Source organism: Erinaceus europaeus, chromosome 21, assembly GCF_950295315.1.
Source record: "Erinaceus europaeus chromosome 21, mEriEur2.1, whole genome shotgun sequence".
Lineage (NCBI taxonomy): Eukaryota > Metazoa > Chordata > Mammalia > Eulipotyphla > Erinaceidae > Erinaceus > Erinaceus europaeus.
In genome coordinates, this window is record NC_080182.1 from 35,561,651 (window position 1) to 35,578,730 (window position 17,080).

Consider the following 17,080-nt stretch of genomic DNA (forward strand, 5'->3'; position numbering starts at 1 on the left):
AGTGTCACTCTTCTGCAAGTTTCAACCCAGTTTTCCCAGCACCATTTATTGAAGAGAGCCTCCTTCTTCCATTTAATATTTCGGGCCCCTTTATCAATAATTCAATGTCCATAGGTGTGGGGGGAAGAGTCCACTGTAGAAGTGGGTTTCAGACATAGGTGATTTTCCCACTCCCACTCCCACTCGCACTACACCCTACGGACACTTGATAAATCTGTTGATATTTGTGGGTTATCACTGCTGGGAAGAAGGGTGTCACCCCCTAGAAGACAGAGAGTGGAGCTGCTGTACACCACATTGCAAGGAGCAGCCCCTCACTACTGGATCCCAGATGACACTGGTGGACCAGCCTTGGACCAGCGCTGAATCAGCCCACTTGGCAGTGGAGACTATTTTGAAATCTCTAAGGTATCTTTAGGTGATAAAGAGAGGAGGAAATCAATGTTCATTAAAATACTTACTCTGATTCCTATGGAACTAGGGCTGCCATTTGTTCCTTTCTGTCCAGTTCTACCCTAGAAATGGAATCATAAAGCGAAGGATTCTCAAGTAATTACAAAGCAAGAAAACACTAAGCACTATTCAATCAACAGAGCAAGTATGCCAAGTTTGAATCGTTTTGCATTTTAACACTACTGGGTATCAATCCATTAGCAAGGAAAATGACTCTTTAAGCCATGCTGCTGCTATCAGTTTTCCCATGGAGTAACATCACCCATCAGAAACTTGGTAATTTTGACCACAGTTAAGTAACTCCAACCAATTTACTTATTTAAATATATATATATATATATATATATATATATATATATATATATATATATATATGGCTGTTAGTTTTATTTATTTATTTTTATTTGTTTTTTTTTTTTTTGCCTCCAGGGTTATCGCTGGGGTTCTGTGCTTGCACTATGAATCCACTGCTCCTGGCAGCCATTTTATTTTCCCCACTGTTGTTGCTGCTGTTGTTGGATAGGACACAGAGAAATGGAGAGAGGAAGGGAAGACAGAGAGGGGCAGAGAAAGATAGACACCTGAAGACCTGCTTCACAGCTTGTGAAGCAAGTCCTCTGCAGGTGGGGAGCCAAGGGCTCAAACCGGGATCCTTGTGCCGGTCCTTGTGTATCATGCTATGTGCGCTTAACCTGCTGAGCCACCACTAGGCCACCCCAAAATACATGGCTTTTAACTGTATCCCTAGGGATATTTTACCCAGTTACATAAGGGTTATATATTTTTACTAGATAATTAAACTTTATGAAAGCTTCAAGTTAAAAACAGAATTCACCAACTTAAATACAGAAAATAAATCCAATTACTTGTCTTCCTTGTTCTCCTTTGGAGCCCTTTCTTCCTCTGATGTTATTATTTGTTCCTGCATTTCCCTGGAGGGAGAGAGAAGAAATATTTCAGTATTCTCCCTCCCCTAAATGGCATGTAGTCAAGTGTTTAGCTAAACTGGATTACATGATGAAAGGTAGGAGAAAATTATACATATTTGAAACTAAGAAGATTATTTTTGAAGAACGAAAGAAGTATTTCCTTAAGTTTGAAGAGAGTATTTCTTACACGAAGCCTTATAAGCATGCTTACTGAAGCCATGGTGATTTCTCCTTCTCTGTAATGGAGCTTCATAGACTCACTGGTTCGAACATGCTATGCCCCTTCAAGACCCCATGAAATAGATTCTGCAGTGGGAAATCTGAAAGACTTTCAGTGCAACAGACAAACCTATGGAAATTCCCACCAACACCAAAGCAACCTGAAAGCCTCAATGCAGTGTAAGGACGAATAAGATAGAACGTTAGGTTCATCTTATTCTTAAGGCCTAATGTAATCAATTCTGATCAGATGAAGACAGGTTTTTCCCAAGTAAATAAGCCTTGGTCAACACCTACCACCCCCACTCCCAAGACAGGCATTTACCACTAGAATAGCACAAGACGCAAGGGAAATGAGTTAGGACCTGCAGAAAATACCCAAGCCAGAGTCCACCCGGCTGAAGTAACTTACAGGATCCCCTCGGAATCCCTTTTCTCCGTATACACCAGGGGCTCCTCTGGAACCTGGGCTTCCCTGAAAGAAATAAAATGAGCTTCTACAAACACTTGTAGCACAGCTTTATAAGAGAATTAAAGTGCCAGTTGTTTTATGTGTTTAGGGGTTGAGAAATCAGTCAGACGAAATGATATATCTCACACTCAGATTCTCTTGGGTTTCTCAAGGAACACTACATGCAACTTTAAGGGTATGGTGAGAGTCATCTATGGTGGAAATGAGAAACAGGAAGCTTCCTCATGGTCTAGCACAGTGCTGTCTGAATAGAACTTTCTGTAGGGATGGGCTTGCTCCCAACCTCACCTGACCCATATGGTAACCACTGGATTCATGTGGCCATTTGGTATATGAAATGTGGCTAGTATGGTTGGTTAAAAAGAGTAAACAATTTTCACTTGAAACTGAATTAAACAGTCACAGATTTCTAGTGAGGGCTGCACTGGGCAGCCCAGCCCAGTCTAGCAACTTCGAATACCTACAGTTCACTGCCCACAGCAAACCTCCACAGGGAGTATCCACTGTCACCCTACATCAGATCCTCCCCACCACACTCGCCCAAGCCTGGGTCTTTGCAGGGATTTTAACCGACTCCTCTATTCTTGCTCCACCTAATTCTGCAATTCTGGCATCCCAGATCTAGGAATAGGGTGAGAGAATCAAGTGCAGACTTTTGGAAGGCACTCACTGCTTGTACAATTTGGAGAAGGTGCACGCTTTTAAATTCCCACCTACGTGCCCTCTATAGCCCAGGCTCTGCCATAGCCTCAACCTACCTTAAAGCCTCTTCTGTTTTTCCTTTACCTGAAGTTCTCAAGTCTCACCTTGACTATCACAGATCCAGCTGCCATCTATGTCTTAGAGTTACGTTTTCTCTAAACATCCTCCACACTACTGCCAAATAATTCCTTTTTTCTAAAATGTGAATTTGAGAGAGCCGGGAGGCGGCGCACCTGGTTGAGCGCATGCTGCCATGCACAAGGATCCCAGTTCAAGCTCCCAGTCCCCACCTGCAGGGGTAAAGCTTCATGACTGGCAAAGCTGATATATAGGTCTCTCTCTCTCTCTCTATCTCTCTCTCTATCTCTCTCTCTATCTCTCTCTCTATCTCTCCCTCTCATCTCTTCCTTCCTTCTTGATTCTGGCTGTCTCTATCCAACAAATAAATAAAGATAATAAAAATGTTTTTTTTAATTTGAATTTGGCATAATCTTTCAAAGACTCTCTGTTGCCTAACAGCTCAGTTCCTCCCCACAGGCTACTAGTCTTTTCTCTATCTCTTGCCTTCACCTCTTGAACCACGCCTCTCTCTACCCACACTCTGTGTTTCTGATGCATAGGACAGTCTGTAGTGCTCCCAAGTCCCCATATCTTTACTGATGCTATTCCCCATGTGGTATGCCCTTCCTCATGTCTCTTCAATTCAAGGACCCCTCCCTCTAGGTTAACTTCCCAAACTCTGAGTTAGCTACACTTCTCTGGTCTAACTAGACACCTGGAACGTGGTTTCAACTACAGACTTAATTTTAGTATCATTAACTCTTGATGCATCGGTCTTCCCAATCACACCATGGGATCCACAAGGACAAAGACATCACTTAAGAATCATCACTGATTTCTAAGCATAAACTCAGCACTGGACACATCGAGCTACTCATTAATATTTGATAAATAAATGATTTAGAACATAAAAAATAAATGATTTAGAACATAAAAATAACAGTCACTTAGAGCCAAAAAGGCAGAGATTCATGAGTACCAGAAAGAATTTAAAAAGAAAAAAACTGCCCACCCAGTTAAGTGCATATATTATCATGTGCAAAGACCCGGGTTCAAGACCCTGTTCTCCACATGCAAGGAGGCTCCTTCATGAGCAGTGAAGCAGATATGTAGGTGTCTATCTTTCCCCTTCTTTCTTTCTCTCTTTCTCTCTTTCTCTCTTTCTTTCTTTCTTTCTTTCTTTTTCTTTCTACCTCTATCTCTCCCTCCTCTCTCATTTTCTTTCTGCCTATTCAATAAAATAGAAAGGGGGAAAAATGTTTCATTGTGACTTGCTTCAACAGAGTCACCAAAATAATTTTCCTTTCTTTTTTGCTTTTATTTTCTTTCCCATGCAACAAAGAGAAAATGGAAGCTGCTGATAGGCAGAAGCATCACATTTCAGATTTCTGAAACAATGTCCACACAGATAATCCAGGAATACCTTGAATCTTAGTCATCGGAAATTGTTAAAAATTACATAGTTACACATATTCCCCAGAGAGGAACGTGCCAGCTACTCAGTAGTAAGAGGCCTTATTATGGTGGTTAAATCAGTTGTTATTTCATCCTTAATAACAAATGACATTATGTCTTTTCTCAATTCTGTCTTCCTGGAGGGAAGTAAAATAAAACGTGTTACCTGATAACCCAAGTCACCTTTCTCTCCCTTTTTCCCAGGAAGTCCATGAAAGCCCTGTATGAAGACAAGGAAAGCAGAACGCCCGTGTACATCCCAGTATGTATCACCGGTCCCGTGATGGTCTATGATAAGTGAAGAAAGCGGCTTACCTCTTCCCCGTCGAGTCCATCAACCCCATCCTCTCCTGGTTCCCCCTGAAAGGCAACCACGGACACACATCAGGCAAGAGAACTTTGCAACACACTGGGTGGGAAATTAATCCCATTAGGAAATTTAATTCGAGAAGAAACTACAGTACCTTTGATCCGGTGTATCCTAGGGCTCCCTGTAAAAGATTAAATACCTCTTAGTGACTGATAAAAGGCAGAAGGTGGTGTCTGAGGAGAAATAGCTCAATTGGTAGAGCACACAGCCCACATGCTTGAGGCTTCTGGTTCCATCCCTGAAGCCACATACACCTGAGTAATGCTTTAGTTTCTCTTTCTCATATGAACTTTTATTCTCTCTCTCTCTACACAACACACACACACACACACACACACACACACACACACACTACATTAAGTAAAATGTCTTTAAAAATAAAGGAAAAACAGAAGGTGGATTTTTAAATGACTAGGCAGGAAGGGGCTCCTCCACAAAAAAATAGTGCAGTATTTCTTCATTTTAAATCTTTTAATGTACTTTATTTATTTATGATTGGATAGAGACACAGAGAAATTAAGAGGGGAGAGACAGGGAAAGAGACAGAGAGATACCTGCAGCCCTGCTTCATCACTCGTGAAGCTTTCCCCCTGTAGGTGGGGACCAGGGACTTGAACCAGGGTCCTTGCACACTGTAATGTGTGTGCTTAACCAGGTGTGTCACTGCCTGGGCCCCAACAGTATTTCTTTAGCTGCCCCTGACTATATAGCCACAAAGAGGTTATAGAAGGACTTTAATGTTTCAAGTTCACTGAAATTACTAGAATTAATCTTCAAATGAAAAAACAAATAGATCAAGTGGAAAAAGGGAGAGAATAAGGATGGTGTGGTGGAAAAGAGGGGAAAAAAGTGGAAAGAATGGCAGAAGGAGGAGAGGATGCTTTAGGGAATTTAAAAGACTATTTCATCAGTCTTACCTTTTGGCCTTGCTCCCCTGGGCATCCTGCAATCCCCTTTTCTCCTGTGGGTCCAGTCTCTCCTCGTCCCCCCTAAGAAAAAGTATCCATACAAGATGCCAATGTGACTCTTTTGCCATAATGTGTACAGAGTGAAGCTAGGACAGGGAGACAGCATCATGGTTCTGCAAAATGACTTCCATGCTTGAGGCTCCAAGATCTCAGATTCAGTCCCTGGCATCCCCCAAAGTCAGACCTGAGCAGTACTCAGAAGAAAAGACTGCCCCAAACACTCTGAGGTTTAGGTAAAATAATAGCCCACACAAACTTGTTCATTTTTCTGTTTTCTTCTTTTGTTCAAATATTTTTCCCATAAAGGCTTTTGTCTTCCTCATGCCTTTCCAAGAGCATAAAAGGTAGGAGATGGGTTTAGCTGTTTCACTGTCCTCAACAGACAGTTCAGCCAGAGGTTCAGAAGCCACTCCACTTTCTAGACACAGTGCAGATACTCCATCAATCCATAAGAAAGTAGGGCCTAAATGCATCATTACCAACTGCAGAGAAGCAGGCCAGCGTCAGGGGGCTGGGCCCCAGTGGGAAAAGCTGAAGTCTAGTCACACTACTTGGAACAAAGTGTAAAGAACCAGTCCTTATGAGAAGTTAAAGAGCCTCCACATCAGACCATGCATGACTTGGGGAAGAACACTCAAGATCAATGACACATTTCTCTCCCATCAATCCTACCTCTCAAAGGAAAGATAAGTGTTGAGGCTTTCTGAGCCCAGACTTTCTGATACTTGTTATTAGAAATCCTTCTGATTGTTACCTTTGCATCTATTTTGCAAAATATTTGTTTTGCTTGTTATTTGTCCACAAAGTACATCCCTTCAACTAGTATATACCATGAGGCTTATACTTCAGGCTCTGCCCTGTTACCATAAATGCTGCTCTAAGGTGAAGTCTGTATATTTCAGAGGTCTCTGCCCACAGGAAGTAAAGGGTTGGATTGTCACAGAGGTTACCTATAAACCTGAATGTCTGGCTGCTGTCCTAAGGGTGTAGAGATTGTGCATGGGATAATGGCAATAAACACAATATCTTATGGTATCAAAAGGATGTGCCTGACATAATGGCATGTGGATAATGACTGTTTCAAGCATCCTTACCCTGATTTTTTCCCCTTACAAATATATTCTGATTTTTGTCTATGTAGTGTATAACCACCAGTTGTTTCATCTGAACAATGTTATGAAATGTGTACGTTTTTACAAATAACTACTCTGTGAAGCTTGGGATGGGAGAGGAGGCACACACTTGACACTGTGATAGCTAGGAATATGTGTGTGTTCCCACCTGACCAGATCGACTGTATAGTGACTGGCTGTGGTTACCTTCTCTCCACCTGGGATGCATCTAATTTCAGGGCCTTGGCAACTGGCTAAGATTCTCCACCCATGTATCTCTCCCATACAAGCAATTTCTAGGGTGAAATGATTCTCCAGAGAGCAATCTCGTGTACCCTGAGGGTAGAGACTGGCGCCCCCCCACCAAAAAAAAAAGAAAAAAAAACCCTCTCTTGTTCACTATCCTGCCCCTTGTATGTAACTCATATCTGGGCGCACCTAATACTGAGGCAGCTTTCAGTATGGGAAAATATTTGCTTAGCAATGATTTTAATTCTTTCCTTCCTGGCAGGTGAGGGGAGTAGTGATGTCGCTTCTCTTCTCTTTGTCTTTGCTTTCTTTATTTTGAGGACTATTCCCAGTCAAAGCAGGAGCTCTAGTTATACCAATAGGTTGCTGAAAGGTGACTGAACATTATCATTTCCCTTGATTGGATGCTCAGTCAGCTGTGGGCTCACAGCCAGGCAGCAGGGTGACACTAGTCTCTGCACTCAGAGTCCTCTCTGGCTGGGTTGGCTGACTCCAAGGCCGTCTGCAGGTCCAGAGCGGGCAACTGAGAACACTTCCTGGCAGCCATTTTTAAATGGGGTCAGACGGAGAGTCACAGAGGAAGGCCTAAGTGCTTACAGACAGAGAAATTGAGAGTCAAGAAGCTAACTATCTGTTAGGGTTTCATGTCTCTGTCAGCCCTGGGCTGTCTGACTCAGAAGTCTGGGCTTATAATCAAAACTTGCTTCCTAGATAAGGATTCTGGCTGAGATTCTAAGCACAGGGAGAAACAGACTGGAAGCTTTCTCATCCCAAATGGAGACACCCAAGTGGTTTCACTTCCTGTAAATCTGGTTTCTTAATGTGATGGATGAAACAAATGAGACACTTCTGGTTTTAGGGTCAAAGACCAAGATGCAAAACCTCAGTGTAGTTGAGAGTTTCACCATGAAACTGGGGCAGGGGTAGAAAGCACAATGGTTATGCAAAGAGACTCTCATGCCTGAAGTTCCAAAGTCCCAGGTTTAATCCCCTGCTGAACAGTGCTCTGGTAAAAAAAAAAAAAAAGTCTTAGAAATTCACCATGAAACTGTCTTTCCATGGGCTACACAATTGGACTTCCAGTCCAAGACAAACCTTCATAGTGCAGCCAGTCTCAGCCTGGGAAGCAGTGGAAGGGAGGCTGCCCAGCTTCCCAACAGGAATAAACACATGACAGGCAGCATGAAGGAAACCTGGTCCCTCCTCTCCCCCCTCCCTCCAAATAATAGGATCAACGCGTTTGGGGAAAGAAAAGCAGCACAGTTCTCTCCCCAGATTGTAATAAAAACAGAAACGAAAGTCCTCCTTTCTTCTCTGTAGGAAAATAAAGTCTTTCAGAAAAATTTTAAAAGTTGTCACAAAACTTACAGGGTCTCCATCCTCTCCCCTGTGTCCTCTGCTGCCTTTCTGACCTTTCACACCCTGGGGGGAAAGAGAGAAAATAAGTTGTAGCCATCTCCCATTAATTCAAGCCAGTGACATTATCAAGCATTCTGGGCAAATCAGTCCCAGCAACTTAGCCAGGGTTTTGCATGTGTGGCTGAGAGCTGGGGAGAGCCTCTCAACCTCTGGAGCTGGATTCGGCCTTGTACCTGCAGAATGTGGCTCACCTGATTCCTACAGGAGATTGACCTGTGAAGCCACCTGTAGCTCAGGACCTCAGATGGCACTTAGGGTCAGTTCTGTGCCAGGGATTGCAGGGCACAGATTTGTACAGAGGATAGCTATGACCACTGCCACTCATTTATTCAATAGCAGGCAAATTGAAATCATTTCCAATGAACTCTTTTAATTTTTTTCCTGCCATTTTTGAGAGCTTCTGAGAAGAATAGGCATTTTTCATAGTGATAAGGTTACATGATGCGTATACTCATCTCTCCCTCTGCCCCTTGTGGTTTGACTGTCTCATGTTTATCTGTGGCAAAGATTCATTTAAGGCTAATTTTCCTCGCCCTCTATCACAGGCTTTGCATTTCTGCTCGGAATGTCAGACAGCTGTATTCTTTGAATATAATGATAATATGGCTTTCAGCAAAATAATAAGAGAGGAAATTGCTAAACAGAAAAATCCAAACTCTATAGGAAGTCCAAAGTAAATCAGTGATCCTTCTACACAGACAGAAAATCTTGGTCTTGTGAGCAAGTATAATGTTTGACCCTTAAAGAAGAAAATGTTTGGGCCAGGTGGTGGTGCACCTGGTTAAGCACACATATTACAGGGTACAAGGACCCAAGTTCAAGCCTCCGGCCCCCACCTGCAAGGAGAAAACTTCACAAGTGGTGAAGTAGTGCTGCAGATGTTTCTCTTTCTCTCTCTCCCTCTTCCCCTCAATTTCTGACTATCTCTATCCAATAAATAAAGATAATGAAATATTTTTAAAAAGAAGAAAATGTTTTAACTTGAAAACCTATTTGAAAAAAAAGAAGAAGGGGGGGTAGAGTTTCCAGTTAATTAATGTAAATTGAATCAGACAGACCAAGATATAGGGTAATGCTGGCAAGTGCATATCCAGCCTCAGTTGCCAACCACTTGTACCTTCCTCATTCAGGAGCACACACCGCAGTACTGAGTTGGCTCCTCCATGACAGAAGTCACATGAAATGCCCAAAGCAGCGACACAGTCCTCTAGGGAAAGCTGCTAATTCAACCCCTCAGTCTCAGTCCCACTCCTACCAAATGAAAGCACATTAGGAAAATAGTATCCTGACAAAATGATACCTTCAAGTTTGATGGTCCTTGTGTCCCAGGACGTCCTGGGGGTCCTGAACACTTGCAAAACGTGCAGCAGCAAGTCCTCTCTGCAATATTTTCCTGGAATTAAAGCAACAAATATTAGGGACTTCATGGCGTCAGAACTCACTCACACAACTCATGATCCATAGTCTACAAGCCTGTCTGTCCTTTCCTGTTGAATGATGGGCTACATGGGATAAGAGATGCTTTGGGACATGATACTGATGACAGGGCAGAAAGCTAGCAACTGCTTTGGTATTTTGGTATTAGAGCTCTCCTAGGAGATGAGTTCTATGTAGAAAGTACCTGCCGCATAGTTGACCACACACTCAGGTCACACAGGGATAGTTTATTCTTAGTTGGTATTCTCCTATTTATCATAGTATAAACTGCCGGGGAACTTTTTTTCTTAACCAGTCAGGGTTAGGATAGTTTCCTTGATTGTATTTAGTTCCTATGTGCTCATTCAATGAAATGACAATGGATAAAAGAATATGCTTAAAACTATCCCTTGCCCTAGTCTCTCACTTACCAAAGACCATACACTGACAGGAGAGAAGCAAGGTAGTCTTTGGGGGAAAAAATCTCCAAGTTTCTAATTTTGTTCTCAGGGCATCTGAATGATTAGATTTTTTGTTTGTTTGTTTGTTTGTTTTGTTTTGTTTTTGTTCAAGAACTCACTAGATACCGTGATAGCATTTTTCCCACTTCCGTCATTCCAATGGTCAGGTGAGTCCTGTAATCAAATCCTTTTCCAAATTCAAAGCTGGAAAACTCATCAGGAGCGGTTGTGTTTAGGGACACCACCAGCAAACCATCAAGTCCTATTTAGTGGAAACAAGAAACAGGCTCACTCTGCAGTTTGGGAGGTGGATCTGGAGATAAAGTACTGGGCTCAAGCATGAGGTCCTGAGTTTGATCCTCACAATCACAAATTCCAAAGTGATGCTCAAGGCTCAAGGTTCTCTCTCTCTCTCTCTCTCTCTCTCTCTCTCTCTCCCCCTCTCCTTTTCTCTCCTCTTTCTCATTAATAAACAAAACAGAAAAGTCCATCATATTTTACACTGAGCAAAGATTATATAAAGAATCATAAAAGATTAAAAACATAAATGTTCTCTGACACATGAAGAATCTAATTGCAGGTTTGCAGCATTTTCTTCATTTTCTTTTTTCCTTCCTTGCTCTCTCTCTCTCTCTCTCTCTCTCTCTCTCTTTCCCCTTTTGTTGCCCTTGTTTTTTATTATTGTTGTAGTTATTATTTTTGTTGTTATCGGTGTTGTCATTGTTAGGACAGAGAGAAATGGAGAGAAGAGGGGAAGACAAAGAGGGAGAAAGATAGACACCTGTAGACCTACTTCAATGCCTGTGAAGCGGCTCCCCTGCAGATGGGGAGCCGGGGGCTCAAACCGGGATCCTTACACCGTTCCTTGCACTTTGTGACACCTGCACTTAACCCACTGCGGTACCACCAGACTCCCAGAATTTTCAGTACACACACAATGGCCTCCAATTTTAGCATGAAAGATCTGAGAAAAAACACTTAGAGAAACTACTCAGAAATCTTACAGGGAAATACTAGCAAAAAATTTTGTTCAATACTTCAGCATCAATTTTGATGTGATTTTTGGTTATACAATAGAAAATTTTAATAAAGGGCATTGTTTTCCTCCAGAGAGTTTTCCTGACATTTCATAAATGGAAGTTAACTAATGACAATTCTCAGTTCTTTTCTACTGCCAAACTCTCTCAGATCCCAAAACATAAGGAAAATGCAGGAAGATTCTAGTCTCACCTGAATTCCCAGTCATTCCCAAGTCTACTGATTCATTAATTCACTTATTAACTCATTCACTTACTCTAACCATTGAAATGTTTGCTTTTAAGAATCTGCTATGTATCAATCATTAAACACAAGCAAACTCAATTTCTACACAGAAGTGTGGTCAGCTGGAAGAGGTAGACATGAATCGGAGTTGCTTAAGACATTACTAAGTATACATAGATCTGTTTGGATCTAGTATCCTTTGGATATATCCCTAGGAGAGGAATTTCCAGGTCATAGGTCCATTTCTAACATTCTGAGAATTTTCCAGGAACAGCACCACTTGTAATACCTAAAACTTGGAAGTAGACCAGACGTACAATAACATCTGAGTGTCTAGAAAAGTTGTGGCATACGTACACAATGGAATACTAGTTAGTTGTTAAAGCCAATAAAGTCATCTCCCTTGCCTCATCTTGGATGGAACTTAATGGAATCTTGTTGCATGAGATAAGACAAAAAGAGAGAAGTGAGTACCAATGATCTCACTCATGGGCAGAACGTAAGAAAGGAAAAACACAAAGAAAAACTTAAACTGGGTTTGGTATATTTCATAAAAGCAAAGGACTCTGGTAGAGAGGGACTTAAGAGAGGGGCCCCTGGTCCCGGGACATGATGGTGGAGGGGTCTTAAGCTGGGGGTGAGAGTGTTTTGCAGATTGTACTGTAATCCATTAAGCTTCCGATAAAGTGATTAAAAAATGAATCTCATATCTCAGTCTTGAAAGCCTTCTTCAAAGAACCAATGTGTTAGTGGATCCCAAAAGGATGAATGAGAAAGAACCAGAAAGGGAATGCAGAGAGGGCTGAGGAGAAGCAGAGGGTGGGAAATTTTCTGGACGAATGAAGAGTCTGCGCAAGACCTGGGAGGGTGAGGCTGTGAAGTACACTGGGAAACAATGATCAAAGTGCTATGGGCCTGTGACACTGTGAGGAGGAAGGCTGGGGTGGGGAGCAGAGGCCAGATTCTGCAGTTTCTGGGCCTTACAGGGAGCCTGGCATTCCAACGGTAGTCGGCAGGTACTGAAGGGCTCTGAAATGGGAGGGTGACAAAACTCAGCAGTAAAGCAAGGCGTTTTGTGGCTGCTAGGGATGTTACCCATGGAAGCAAAGGCCCATAAGTTAATGTGAGCCTCAAGAAATCTCAGAAAACAGGATTGGGCACACTCAACTGAGTGCGTATGTCATCAGACACAAGCTTCCTGAGAGGTGACGTAGAGCTGCAAGTAGTTTTCTCTCTCCCTTCTCCCTCCCTCTTCCATCTCAGACTTTCTGTCCCTATAAAACAAACAAATAAATAAATAAAATATTTTTTAAATTTCAGAAAACATACCCCATCAGGTAAACAGTGGGGCCTTTTTCAATTAGCTTCTAGCTCAGTCTGAAACTATGTCATGGACAGGAAATGTATAGTTAGAAATGTTTTTCATGGGTCCTGATATTGGGGCAGCTTGGAACGTTCCTACCTATGACCACAGAATGGGAGCTCAGATCTACAGGGATGCAGAGGTCACAAAGGCTCCTAAGCTGAATATGGGCCCCAGATCACATCAAATCGATGGGGTTTACAGTCAATAATATTTATACACCTTCCCCATATCTGGGAGCAACTCTCTTCTCTGATCCAGCTTTCTGGTCCTTCTGCCAGCCATGACATCATCTCCCCAAACAATAATTAGGATCCACTGCATATCAGATTTCAGGCTCAGCCTCAGGACACACACACACAGACACACACACACACACACACACACACACACACTAGTATAGCCACAGGCCCTTTGGAATATAACTAAAATATGCCTACTAGCTATCTACAAAATGGAGACCCCCCCCCCCCACCCAACTCTTCACCTGCACTATTCCAGCCTTTAGGTCCATGATTGGTCAACATTTATTTTTGGTTTTGTATGTTAACTCTCTTTTCAACCTCCAGGTTCCAGATGCTAGCGTGATGCCGACCAGACTTCCCTGGACAGACAACCCCACCAATGTGTCCTGGAGCCTCGCTTCCCCAGAGCCCTTCCCCACTAGGGAAAGAGAGAGACAGGCTGGGAGTACGGATCAACCTGTCAATGCCCATGTTCAGCGCAGAAGCAATTACAGAAGCCAGACCTTCCATCTTCTGCATCCCACAATGACCTTGGGTCCATACTCCCAGAGGGATAAAGAATAGGGAAGCTATCAGGGGAAGGGTGGGATACAGAGTTCTGGTGGTGGGAATTGTGTGAAGTTGTACCCTTCTTATCCTATAGTTTAGTCAACGTTTCCTTTTTATAAATAAATTTTTTTTAATAAAATAAAGTAAAATAAAGAAATGTTTTCCATATCGCTTGCTTTTTAATGGAAACTTTAAATAAAATATAGGACAGGTTCCCCAAAAGCAGAATCAGAGAAAGGAGAGGGAGAGGGAGAGGGAGAGGGAGAGGGAGAGGGAGAGGGAGAGGGAGAGGGAGAGGGAGAGGGAGAGGGAGAGGGAGAGGGAGAGGGAGGGAGAGAGAGAAAGAGAGAGAGAGAGAGAAGGAGAGAGAGTGTGTGTGTATTTGAGAGACTGCAGCAGGAGGGGACAGGGGAGTTATACATATAGTAAAGTTTTAGTCTTGACCTCAGTATGAGGGGCTTTTGAGTGTAACTTTAACAGGGTAGATACACATGAGATAAGGGAGCAGGGGTTTTCTATCTCTTTTTCTAGATCTGTGTCAATGCTCCCAGAAGAACAGATTCTCAGAGTATCAGGTCAAGGCTGAGGTTACTCCAGGGCACACAGCAGTAGGATACAGGTGCAACAACTTTTTTGTTTGTTTGTTTTCAGCATTGGGGGCTGAATCTGCAGGCAGGTCAGGGACATCTGGGCAGAGCACCTGCCTCAAGTGGTCAGACAGAACCCAAGATCGAAGGCACCTAAGGAAATAGAAACTTGTTAATCCATCCCATGCTGCAGCATTTAACTTTTCAGGGCCTGGGAGATGGCTCATCAGGAAAAGCAAAGGCTTTCCCAAGCATAAAGCCCTGGGTTTGATCCCAGCACCCCCTGGGAGCAGCATGGGTGCAGCAAGGGAGCTCATGGGTGTTGTAATGGAGTTTTGTTGTCTTTCCCCTGCCCTTTCTATCTCTCAAAATACAGAAAAATAAAAACCTTGGTCAGAGAGATGTCTCAGCAGAACTGCACATGTACTAGGCCCTGCATTCACTCCCTGGCACTGCCCAAGATAGGTGAATGAGTGAATTAAAAACCTCAGTACCTGCTTTTCTGAGCCTGTCAGACTGATCTTCAAGCGTTGTCATGCTTTCACCCCCAAGACCATCTGAAAATATGAGTAACACCTACAGGAAAAAAAGAAATCATGGGATAAGGTAAAAACAAAATAGATTCTTGGGGAGGGAGAGTGAGATGAGGTAATGCAGAGGTGGGGGATGGAATGTGGTGTGGATACCTTTCCTCGGGATGCAGGTTCGTCCTCGAACGTGTCCCACAGAGCCTGCAGGTACTCAGCATTCAAGTGAGTTGGCCCTTCCACGGTGACTGGGAGCAGCAGGCTGTCGAAGATGGCTCTCTGGTAGATGTGGAACTTGGCAGAGGATGCTGGGTTCACCTTAAAGGCCACACTCACCTGTGTTGCTGTGCCTGCCCCACAGCTCACCCCCCTGATGGAGGTGATGTCTTCTAAGATGCCTGGGAGGGATGATTTCAGCAAGGTCTGGCCCTTAAACAGATTCTGCCCCTGCAGGTGAGTGGAGATGTCGAACCCAACCACTATGTCCACAAAGCAATCTGAAGACCAAGGGAAATGAGACCAGATTAGTAATTAAACAAAAACAAGGAAGGGCAGAATGCACAGAATAAAGGAGAGTAGTTCAGTCCAAGACAGGTGTGGAGGGCATTTGAGTTCAAAAAGTCCTTCAGAAGAAAAAAAATTGACTTGTTTCAAATACCACAGGGACTTCCTCTGTCTGCTTTAAAATATTACAAGTTCCAACAGCTATCTGAAGTTTCATCCAAAGTTTAATCTCAGTGATCCTCTCTCTCTCCAGACTTTTTTCATGATAGCACATTATACATTGTAGAATCATAAATATTAAAATTCGAGTTATCCTTTAGAGACTGTTTAATCCAAAGGTCACAAACTCAAAGGACCACCAAGGCCAGATGGGCACTGTGAATGAGCCAAACCAGCTGGATGGGAGGAAAGTGAACAGACCAAGAACCCATCTGCTTACTGCTCTGCTCTCACTGACAGTCACCATGTGGGAAAGGGGACCCAGTGTTGTCAGACCATCTGATATTTCAAAGAGGTCTGAAATCTACATTTCCAATATAAAAGCTTCAGTCTGTTCAAGCTGTCAACAGATTTAACAAGCTGTCAACACTAGACAGGACAAATGGAAATTATCTGTGAGTTCCACTTGGGCCCCTCTGACCTGTCACTTGCTCATTTCACCTAGGAAGAGACAGCCACAGAACCAGACAGAGCATGATCCCTGGTTTTCTGATTCCAGGCCTCCCCCACTTCCTTCCAATAATGTAATCTACCTCCCAATGGGAAGCAAAAGATCTGGAAAGCTCAGAAAGATTAGTGCAGTGTCTGAAAGATGTGACTTCATGTATAGCAAAGCTAGAAACAGAAGCGCACAGAAGGATTTCTGCATGTTGTGCAAACTCCACGAAATGTTATTCAGTGCTGCTTCCTGATGCTGCCCTGCCAACTGCCAGCTATTTCCAGCCACAGTGGAATAATGACATGCCTAGCAGAGGAGTCACTGCTCTCTCCCCCTTTTCTCTTCACTCCCTGCCCAGTATACTCATCAAGATCATCCGCCTAACCTGTACAGCTGACGTTCAGCTGACTCTGGGAATTAAATATTCCTTCAGCCAGGGCTAATCATGACTATGAGCTGATCATGTGGATGGCATCATTAAAAAGAGAAAGCAGACACATCAGAACCAATCCTCTGTCCCCAACCATAGGGTGGAAGTTCCATAAGCGGTAGAACAGTGCTGCAGGTATCTCCAGTCCTCTCTCTTTTTCTCACCTACTATCAAAAAATGGCAACCTGGAATGGTGAAGCCATTTAGGCTCTGAGTCCCAGTGATAAATCTGGTGGGGAAAAAAAAAGAAAAGAAAGAAAGCAAGCAAACACACACACACACACACACACACACACACACACACTGAATTCATACAAGATGCTTTAATGTCATAATTTCCCAATCAGCAAATACTGATGTTATCAACTTCCTAAGAGAAGCAAGGTATCATCCTAGGATTCTGGAACTGGTAAAGGTAGAAGGTTGAGACTAACCTCCAAGTGATAAAGATAATAGATATGGGACCAGACAGTGGCACGTCTGGTTAAGTGCACACATTACAATGTGCAAGGACCTGGTTCAAGTCCCTGGTCCCCACCTGCAAGGGGAAATCTTCCTAAGTGGGAAAGCAGGGCTCAGGTATCTCTCTGTCATTTTCTTCCTCTATCTCCCTTCTCCTCTCTCAATTGCTCTCTATATATATTCAATAATAAATAAATAAATAAATAA

At 43.0% G+C, this 17,080-nt stretch overlaps 1 protein-coding gene across 1 annotated transcript in view; it reads right to left on the reverse strand.

Moving 5' to 3' along the window:
- COL6A5 (collagen type VI alpha 5 chain) overlaps nt 1-17,080 on the reverse strand; it is a 124,582-nt gene that overhangs the window by 78,517 nt on the left and 28,985 nt on the right. The window contains exons 8-19 of the mRNA XM_060180823.1: nt 14,979-15,316; nt 14,787-14,868; nt 10,405-10,547; nt 9,709-9,801; nt 8,358-8,411; nt 5,578-5,649; nt 4,755-4,781; nt 4,606-4,650; nt 4,457-4,510; nt 2,014-2,076; nt 1,320-1,385; nt 462-515 (exon numbers count right to left, since the gene is read on the reverse strand). Coding sequence (XP_060036806.1) covers nt 462-515; nt 1,320-1,385; nt 2,014-2,076; nt 4,457-4,510; nt 4,606-4,650; nt 4,755-4,781; nt 5,578-5,649; nt 8,358-8,411; nt 9,709-9,801; nt 10,405-10,547; nt 14,787-14,868; nt 14,979-15,316 — 1,091 coding nt within the window. The remainder of the gene's footprint in view (nt 1-461; nt 516-1,319; nt 1,386-2,013; nt 2,077-4,456; nt 4,511-4,605; nt 4,651-4,754; nt 4,782-5,577; nt 5,650-8,357; nt 8,412-9,708; nt 9,802-10,404; nt 10,548-14,786; nt 14,869-14,978; nt 15,317-17,080) is intronic.